This window comes from Pinus tabuliformis, chromosome 6, assembly GCF_031772625.1.
Source record: "Pinus tabuliformis cultivar Carrire ecotype Pingquan chromosome 6, CPIR1, whole genome shotgun sequence".
NCBI classification, from domain to species: Eukaryota; Viridiplantae; Streptophyta; class Pinopsida; order Pinales; family Pinaceae; genus Pinus; species Pinus tabuliformis.
The window spans coordinates 40781445-40792289 of NC_142292.1; the positions used below are offsets into that span (position 1 = coordinate 40781445).

Here is a 10845-nt window from a genome sequence, read left to right on the forward strand (position 1 = left end):
GAAGTTGAAAAGAACACAGATGTATTGTATTGGTTGCGCAAAACCAAGAAACATCAAGAAACTGTTTTTTTTGTAATACCCAGAGCAGTGGAAGACCAGAAGCGATAGAGAGAGAGATGACCCGAAGCGATAGAGAGAGAGACAGAGTTTCTCAGTGAATCCCTCTCTGCCCAGAGGATGAGTTTGTAACAATTTTTTATTTTAAGCAATAGAAAATGTTTTATGCTCTTGTAATGGACTGTTATTAGTACATTTGTTTTTAAATGAAACAGAGCATTGGCTCTGTTGTGTTTATTTGTTTGGTTTTGGTATTTTCCCATTAAAAATACCCAACAAAGACTATGTTGTATACCTTCATTCCAAAGTTTTGAAAAAATCCGAGTTTTATGAAGCATGGCTGTGTTTAGACCAGGAGCTTCGTGAAATCAAGATGATAACTTCTGTCAGTAAAGAGACTTATCTCAAATGTTTTGAACTCATGTATTGGTGTGAAGCAGATGAAGCCTTTTGTTTCTCTGGTGTGGATGAAGCCCTGGATATTTTAACAGTTGCTTCTCAAATGCAATTTAATGAGGGCATACATCAATGCATGGACTATTTGGAAGCTGTTAGTTGGAGTCCGGAACAAGAAGTTAAAGTTCGACTCATACATCAATGCATGAAACATTTGGAATCTGTTAGTTGGAGTCCGGAACAAGAAGTTAAAGTTCGACTCATGCTATCCTCTTTGCAGATAAACAACATTTTGCCAGAATTAGTTGCTAGAATTGGTATGAATCTGGAAAATTTGGATTGTAGGGTTTTAGATATGGTGAAACAAACTTTACAACAAATCTTGTCCGCGATTTCTTCTGGATCAAGCAACAGCCTACCTCGCACTGAAGTTGAGAAACATATTATAGGATATTTTGAGGCCGCCAATAAATCCTCAAATAAGGCCCTTCCGGATGCTTGCAGGTCTGCACTGTTACAAGAGTTTCGTGCTAACGTAGAACGTATTAGACTGAATGAGTTTAGTAACATGGAAGAACCGGCTCTTAGAGCTTGGTCTACCCTATTGTGGCTGTTTGATGTTATTAGGCGCTGTGATGACAAGCTCTATCAAACGTTTGTTGAAATCTTTTGCGAGATTCCCGCTTCAATAAGATACGGTGGAGATGGCGTGAATGATAAAGTAGATATTTTACTTGATCAGATTCTAAATGCAATGGGAAATGGGGAGATAATGACGCCTGCATCATTTAGGGTTTCTTTTCTAACTAATTGGCTATATGCCATGGTTCTGCTGGTTAGAAATCACCCTATGAAGGATGAGAAACTATCGGCATTGGAGACAGGAATTATGAATGTGGCAGACACACTTCCACTCCCTCTTCAGAGGTCAATTTACAACTTATGGAAAGACGCATATGAAAGACTATCAATGGACTACAGTAATGCGTTAAAGTGGTGGGCTCAGAAAGTGCAGGATGCTATCAAGAATGGCAAAATTATCTGATACGATTACCTTGCTAGTTTAAATTTAGTGGTGTCGTCGTTTGGATTTTTTTCGTCTTATGTTAATTGATTTTTTTCTCTAGTTTAAAACATTTTCTTACCCTTCCCTTATGTTATGCAATATAATTTTTCCTTCATACCATTCAATGACCAGTTTTATTTTTCTGTTGGTTACGATCTGTATGTAATTCAAATCCTAAGTTTCATAGGCTTGCTATCAGATTTAATATATCATGACATAGTTCGCAGATTTATATTATTCCATTCCATGGTGAACAATTTCATTTTCAATGATTTTGGATTTTTTTGCTTTATGAAGTGTAATATAATATAAAGTTAGTTTCTTTTTAAGGCAAGTTTTATATATATTTGTTAGGGACATAAATTATGTTTTATTTTAAATATTAAAAAATATAATTAAACAAGTATAGTCTTAGTATAATAAAAAACTAATTATTTTAAAGTGTAAATCTTTTCCCACAAAACATGTTTACTATAATATTGATTTCTAGTTTTTATATATAAATATAGATTTTAAAAATAATAAAAGCAATTGTATAAAAAAAATTAATGGATAAATATTAATTGGGATGGCATTTATGTAAATATTTAAAATAAGCATGAAGGTTGAAAATTTAGTATGGTAGAAATTCCATATACAATTCCATATCCTTCAATGAGATTCATATGGAAAATGAATCAATCCAACATTTCTTTGGTGTTTCCTAGTAGTGAATTTTCCATTCTTTGGTTTAAAGTTCATAAATCTATTATCAATCATAATAGTTTCTAATTGGTCTCTCCTTGGATTAGGGAGGTAGAGAATGTCTCTCTATTCTTCAAGATTCATAATAAGAATGAAGTCACTACCTATAATAGAAACATGAAAACCATCTAAATCTATCTTTTTGTTTGCTTAGTAAGAGTGGGACTTTCTATTGAACTAGTAAAATACATAATGTACATAAAGATGCACCCACTCTCTCAAAATTCAACATCATCCGGGCTATCAAAAAAGAAACCTAAAAAAACTTCAAAAACCAAGAAAAGTGTGAACAAGACTATAGAGGAGCCTATTAGTCGAAGTGTGGTGCATCAAAATAAAAGTTGAATGCCTTTGAGGACAGGTCCACATATCCACTTACCCACACAAATTCAACAAAATACGAACCATAAACTATTAATTAACTTGTTATCCTGAAGACTGTGTGATTCAATCTTCCAAGATCCAACGCTCATGCGTTAATTTTGGGCTAAAACCTCTTCCTCACTTTAACTCTTCTTACGGACCCGAAGAGGACCTTAGGCCACCTATCTAAACCTTTTCGGGTCCGAATGCCGAATTAACACTCGTGCATATTCTCTGCCCCAAATCCATAGGATGGAGGAGAACCAAAGGGATCATGGCAACTAGCCCCCTTTTTAACCTCTCTTATGGATCCGAAAATATATAGGCCCCTCACTATAAAATTTCGGGTTTGGTGTTGGGTAGCGGATCCCCCCGTAGCAGATTTTTGGGGCTTGTAGCCCGAATTTTGGTCAAAAGTAATGTAAAACCCCGCGAAATGCGAGCGTGGAACGCAAGATTCTAGGGTTGTCCGTCCTAAAATATTGTAATTTAATATAGAATGTGTCGACCTACCCATGGTCCATGGACCATGGGAATGTATAAATAGAGTGAGGCTATAGGTGTAGAGGGTATTTTTTAGTCTCCATGTGAAGTGATATGGGTTTTTGAATGAAATATTCGATCTGAGTTTGTAAGTTCGAGTCTTGGGTTGTACGAGTAGGAAGAGGCTCTGTAGCTGTGTGCGCAGAGGCCTGGTAGAGTCTGCAGCTGTGTGCGTAAACTCCTGCAGATGAGTGTGCAGGGTGGAGTTGGGATTGTAACAAAACATAAGTTAATAAAAGATAAGTTGATTCTCAAATATTTTGCATCTGTTTATAAATCTGTGTGTTTACGCTTCTATTATATTCTTATGCATGTCTTTACAGTTTATTATTGCGCTCACTTGTTATGAATGTTGAATGATTGATAAGATTACTCAGCCCATAAAATTAAGTCAGATCTATAATAATAACACATTAAGGGTAGAGGATCTATATAGTGCCCCTTCGTTCTCTATATAGAGCTACGCAAAGGTCAAACAGGTGCTCATGAACTTCCCAAACTTCATGAAGACATCCCTAAGGTGCAGAAACCTGGTTCCAGCACCCTCTCATACTACCTCGGGTGAGACCTCAGTTCGCACACCATGAGCTGTTGCCGAAAGGGCCGGTAGTTTCGAGATTTGTTTGGCTAAATCACTTCTGAACCTGGGTGAGGCCCCAATAAGCCAACAAATGGTTATGTTGCCAGGACCGTGATCTCCCTAAGGGATGTCTGATGTCGGAACACTGGAATCCTATGAAGAGGGAAATTAAAGAGTGGTTGGATCAGAAGCTTCATAAGTTCGTGACACAAGAAAATAGAACTCCGCAGATATCCGAGAAAAGGTGGCTGGATCACTACGTATATACAGAAATCCACGAGATCTTCTTTGTGTCCTTTTCGGAACTATATGGGTGGATCGCGAGGCTAGCTGATAGCCACGGAAGGTACAAGTTCGATCAACTGATAGTGTGGAGTTGAGAGTTAGTGCGCAGGCTAAAGGCATCAAAAGATAAGATCGTGCGGGTCGTGGATCATTAGCTTGGCCGGGTAATAGGAGGGTTTATCACTGAATTTGTGGTAAACACGACTCTGAGCTACAAAGAGGTAGAAATATGTTTTCTCGAGGGACCGCGAGGTAAGTACATTAAATATTTGAATAGGTGGATTAAGATGTTGTTATGTGAAAAATGGGTGATGCAAATACATTAATGATTGGAATGATGCGGAGTAGAAAGGTCTACAGAGGTAGCGAGGAATTAGGAAATAGTCCCTTAATTTCACCTTCGCAAGAGAGCGAGGAAGAGCTCGCTCGGGTCTCTCCGAGGAGTGTGGTCAGTTTGATAAGGCAACGCATTCCACAGTTACCATCTCCACTTATGCCACCACTCGCTTCACCTCCATCTTTGCCCACACCACCTCCACCAAGCCAGTAGTTTGGTATGGCGAGCGCGATTAAGCTACCCGTATTCAAAGGAGTAGGAAATGAGAACCCGGATCAGTTTTGGTTCATGGTAAGAGTAGTGTGGGAAGCACAAGGGGTTACAAACGATAATATTAAGAAGACTACCTTGGTGAGCGCGTTGCACGATCACATGTTGACGTGGTATATCAAGCACTCAAATGATCACCCAAATGCAAGAATAGCGAAGATCCAGAATGCGCTGAATAGAAAATTTATCTGGCCGAAATCAGGGACGCAGTCAATCATCAAATTTAAGGAGATCACGATGCTTCCAAGCGAGACCCCATGGGATCTGGATTAGCGGCTGAAGAGTACGATCCTCAAGGCTAATATGATGCTAATGGATGCGCAACACCGCACATGTTTTGTGGCATCTTTGACACCACACCTGAGGACGACGCTGTCACAGCAGAATCTTTCAACACAAGCTGAAGCATTGGAAATGGCGACGAGGTTGCATGAAACATGGACACACGATGTAGGGCTAGTTGTTCAACAAATCCACGCGTAGCTACAAAATCTCTGCCTGGAAATACAGAGCTTGAAGCAAGATAGGGCACCGTGGCCGGAGGCGTGCAAGGAAGTGTGGTGCATAAAATTCAACGGCCAAAACCACAATAAGGATCACTGTTTGGTATTCGTGAACTACTTGGTAGGAGGGGGGCCAATGCCATTGAGACCTGAGGCCCAAGAAAGGCCGAGAGCGACACCCCTGCTATGGTGCGTGATCTTTCAGATAGGAGGAAAACACACAACGGACAATTGTCATCTCTTGTAGAAGTATACACAGACTCCACAACAGCTATTTTGTAATTTTTGTAGGTCGGTGGGCCATGACAAGTGTACTTGTCACAACTATGAGTTGATGATGGAGTGAACCCCAACCTATAGAATGCACACAGAAACACAAGGCCTCGACCCAGCCACGGGATGGCGCGCGCTGGATTTTAAGGGCGAGGTCGAGGACGACGGGGAATGGGGCCACGAAGGGGTCGCAGACAATTAATCAGTTACAATTGCAGAGGACCGGGGCACTACGCTCACGATTGTACCAACCCAACAAGAATATCTTGTTTGTACTATTCTTAGCTTGATCACGAGATGATAGGTTGTCCTACGTTGATCACACAAATGCGCGAGAAAGGGGTACTATAGCCTACTTTGACTCAGAATATCCAAATGATGAGGTCTGAACCGTGCGAAGAAGACCCCAACGTGAACATGATGCTTAGAAGTGGCACAACCACAAGGGAAGCAACCAAAGGAAGATACGTGGGTTTGCAAGGCTCCCACAAAGGAACCTGAGTTTGACTTGGAACACGCAAAGGAGACGTTTATGGAAGCTAAGAAGAGATACGCGGAGGCCTCTACTTCAGATAGTAAGGATCAACGAGAGACAGGGATGGATCCTTCTATGCTAACTACCTTTTTAGAGACATGCATGAAATTGCTACAGAATAATAAGGCAGTTAAATGACTACAGGAGTTGATAACTAGGTGTGCCAGGTGAAGGGAACCGCACGTAGTCAGGAAGCTGGGAAAGCATGCATTACACACCAGGAGGGAGATGAGATTAACGGCACAGATTGGCGAATATGAAATGGATCAGGTAATTCTAGACTTGGGGTCAGACGCGAATGTGTTACCAAAGCAGACATGGGAACAGATGGGAGGCCCACATTTCAGTGGTCCCCTATTCAATTACGGATGGAAACTAACAAAAGGTCTTACCCATGGGGTGGTTGCAAGGGGTAACAGTGGATATCGAAGTTGCGAGTATGCAGAGAGACTTTGAAGTGATAGAGATTGTTAATGACAGTAATCCTTATCCTGCATTGCTCGGAATAGACTTGGTCACTGCTATGAATGGGGTCATCAATCTAAAGAAGCGGAATATGGTATTCGAGAAAAATTCCCTACGCATAGTAGTTCCGCTAGACCCAGCCAAAGGAGCGCACTACACAGAACCCGTGTGCGACGATGGAAGTGAAAATGAACTGGATTTTATATACAGGATAACTATGCAAGATCAGGATTGGGTGAATCTGACTCCAGATGGAAGGACATCGAGGGAGCATGCAAGTTCCTACACCTCAGATTTAGACGAAGAAGACGAATGTTTTCACAATCGGTTGAACGAAGTGACAACGCTGAATTGCAACATGATGACTAGATCATTGTGTTGCATAACATCCCTGTTGTGGGGAAAAATGCCTATGCAGGACGATCCTATCCACCTAAGGTGTGACAGTACCTTAACAACAAGCGAATACAGCTACTTCGGTTTCTTCCTTTATGAAATGTGAAAGAGGGGAGATTGGTAGAATTACCGTTGTCTTCCGGTTGTCCCTCGATCTAGATCCTCTTCTCTTTGGGTGTCCACAGCTACTTGCCTCCTCGCTTGCTCAAGAGAACAGCTACTTGATTTCCACGAGATCACAAGAGAACAGCTACCTGTGACAAGAGAACAGCTACTTGCGACAAGAGAAGAACACAACACAAAGGAAAATATACATATTCATAAATGATTCAGGATTAGAAGTAAATCAAATATACTAATGCAAATCATACAAAATACACTAGCATATAGGAAAGAACCAAGAAGCTTTATTGATTGATAACAAGGTTCAGGAAGAGATACAACCCATAGGGCTCCAACCCAGCATCTCCTTCCCAGCAGAATGGAATTCCTTCTTCAGCTCCCTTCAAAGCATAAACACCCAATGATCCAACCTCAAACCAACAGCAATTCTTTGCAATCACAAAATTCCAGCCTCCTGATCTCATTGAGGAGAGATCTATATATAGGAGTATTGGAGAGAGGATGAGTCAGCTTGAGGCTGGTATGAAACTGACTAGTGTCCTCTCCCTCTCTCAGTTCTTGAGTCCACTTGGAGGTTCTTGCTTCCACTTGGAGATTTGGAACCTCTTACTCATCACCAGTCGAATTCCCTGATGCAAGTGTCATTTTGGAAGCTTCCTGGGCATTGACACCTTGAGGAATGAGTCTGCCACTTGTCCAGTTATGCTCAGCGCAGGTAGCCTTTGTTGCAGTTGACATTCAAAGCAGGTAGACAGTGGAGCAGTTGACATTCAGCGCAGATGCTCAGTGGAGCAGTTGACATGATCCAGAATTGGCTTGTTTTTTAGTGTTTTCAGGTGGAGTACTTTAGTGAATTGCTGTGGTTTGCTGGCCTTGTTCCTCTAGGGGTAGGAACAACATGTTTAGGGACTTTGGATCCCTTGATTATTGACATTTCATGCTCAGTGATGCAAGGCACAAAAATGTCTATAACAGTTGCCCCCTAAAGTATGAGGCCATTTATCGGGTGAAATTCTTTATCCAGGAGAGTCCGAAGTTCATCTATTTGTTGGGAGGAGACCTGTAATAAGATACAATACAATACATTATGATTCATACTGCTTTCATGATCTAGCTGAGGCGGGCATTCCCATGCTCAGCTTTATAAATTCATTTTGGTACATAGAACAGACGATCGTCTGATGGTTCTGGCGAAACTATCATCCTTTGAGTAGGATGATCATCTATTGCAATGATGTACATGTCAAATGTCTTTATTTTTCCTGAATATATATCGCAGCCCGGATGGATGAAACTAGATCCGGGGTCTTCAAACTCGTTCGATCTCCACTCTAAGTACAAGTCGATCCATGTGAGAATTGCGCTGAAGTCGAACATGGAAAGACATCGCTTGATTACTGGTCAATGATGTAAACTGTTAACAAGCGCGAGAGGAATCACCGATAATGATAATGACCCTCAAGGTACTGCAGTACAATTCACGTGGTGTGAATAAAGGACTTGGCGTCGAACACCACGCAAAATCTTCTGGTCGAAGGTCATTGATGTATACCTGTCGCCAGAAGTGAGAAACTTGCCATTGAGGCATGCAAGCTTCAAAGTACTGAAGGGGTTGTTCCTAGATCAACTTCTTGGATAATGAGCTGATGTCGACAAGAAGCGATCCGTCAAAGGAGGGCCTTAATGAATCCCACATCAGTGACACGGAACGGAGCTAATGATTTTAGTGGAGGTGAAAACAATCTGTAATATATGATTCAGGGTGGCGGTCATGAATGGATGAAGGATAATGTATGGCAGTGGATGGGACCCGGTTAACTCTTTCTGAAAGACTTCTCTTGAACATATGGCGACACTGATGCGATGGATTGGTAGCATTACCCCAAGAATGGATGGTATTGCGAGACCATGGCGATGTGACTGGTGAATGAAAACAACCCAACCCGATTATGGTACGGAGGAAAAGTGTCATGTTCAAGAGCGACCTGCTACCATCAAAGTTTTCTTGATTTTTCCCAATTTTTCCCCAGTCATTGCTGACCAGTACCTCTTTATTTTTGTCAAGCTTGAGAAGAATAACATATGCTTGTTCTATAACCTGCCCTTCGGGCAAGCCCATCGCTATATTTTAACGAACCCAGCGATAGTGAAACTCGTTCTTGTCTAAAGACAAGTTTGTCGCTATTTAGTGATTTTAACGAGTCTAACGACAAAGAAAACTCGGCCCTTTTCATTTTTAGAGAGTCTGAAAAGGTACATAAAGTTAACTCCAAAATTCCTTTTTCGTCATCTAATCCCTTAAGTCCGAAAAAGTATAAAACAATACAGAAGGGATGCGTTTTCGGTATTTTTAACGAGCCGAACAAAACAAGCGCTCGATCTTTTTGTGCAATAATCCCTCAGGTCCAAAAAGATTAAAATCTAGAGGAGGGATAGCTCTTCCAGTCGTTTAACGAGCTGGAAGGCCAAAACTCGGCAATCTTTTCATATTTTACGAGTCAATTGAAAAGGGCTTAAAGAAGACTCGTCTTTTGAGGAACGAGTGATGAACAGGGTTAGCAGTTGATTCCAGGTACAGGTTGGAATTTTCCAATCATGGCAGTGTCACAAGGATGGCTAGGTGAAATCACTCTTCGCAGCGGTTCCTCAAAATGGGTAAACAATCACATGGAGGTAAACGATCGGCCAAATGAACAATGGAGGTGACGGTGGACAAAACATGACCAAGGCTTTTATGGTTGATCAGGTTACATACTCAATGGTTATTTACCGAGATGGGTTCATTTTTTAACGAGCTTGAATGCGCCAAAACAATGCTCAAATCTTATGTTTATTTTTTAACGAGCATGAACTATGTGCTAAAACTGCTCGGATCTCTCTTTTCTATTTTTTAACGAGCATAAATTCCGCGGTAAAACTGCTCGATTATACCAGTCATATGATAAGAGTGTCTCATGTGAGATTGCTATTTTTTCCTGGAGCTTCATCTCACTACGCTTTGCTCTACATCCTTTCTTTATGCAAGCTCGGAGACGACTAATCCTACGAGTTTAAAGGGTTAGACCTACAGGTTTAAAGGGAAGGACCTAAAAATTTAAAAAATAAATAGTCGCCCCTTGCAAGCACTCCAAAAGGTTTGCATGCCCCCAGGCATAAGACAAAATTTCAAGGTTACCTCTACTTCTTTTCCACTAAAACTTTCGTTTTACCGGGAGAGGCTTACCTCTTTCAGGTTACCCAAAGATTGTCTCGTTAGCAGATTAAACAAAACACTTCCTCGGAAATGCCTACCGAAATAGACAAAGGTGAGTGAAAAGCAGATTATTCCACTCACATAACTTTGACAAAAGAATCTTATTCTAGAACAACCCTCTTTCCTCTACGGATGGGGTACGAACTAGTCATATTCTCCCGCGGAAACCTATCTTATACCCAAAGTTCTCTACCGAAGCAGACCAGGATGCATGCCCCCTGGGTTCCAGTCATATCCTCCCGGATTACTCGCGCTCATCAGGAGGATGGACTGTGGGTTGAGACACTTCTTTCGTGAACAGACCATTTAGGGATGGTATACGACTATTTGCGATGTGTGATCCGGGAAACGAAAGTTGGTCCACGAGCTTGACCATTCTTCCTTCATGCGGAAAACACATTACTCTAAAGAGTGAGGAGACTATGGCTCCCATGCAATCTATATAGTCTCGTCCAAGGAGTAGGTTATAATCCAAGGGTCCTTGAACGACCATCACGTTCATTTGAACGGTCTTCCCTTTCATTGTTATTGGCACATTGGGGAGGATCCCTAAAGGGCGACTGGTTCCCTTATCAAAACCTGATAGATTTCTCATTTCAGGCAAAAGCGCAGGCGAACCAAGCGCTTTCCAAGCAATAGATGAAAGGATACTCACA

General features: G+C 41.3%; 1 protein-coding gene across 1 annotated transcript; it reads left to right on the forward strand.

The window, feature by feature from the left end:
- Positions 1 to 430: 430 nt before the first annotated feature.
- LOC149257118 (BTB/POZ domain-containing protein At1g63850-like) lies at positions 431 to 1498 on the forward strand. Its single transcript, XM_089455513.1, has one exon. The coding sequence runs from the start codon at positions 431 to 433 to the stop codon at positions 1496 to 1498; it is 1068 nt and encodes a 355-aa protein (XP_089311639.1).
- Positions 1499 to 10845: the final 9347 nt, after the last annotated feature.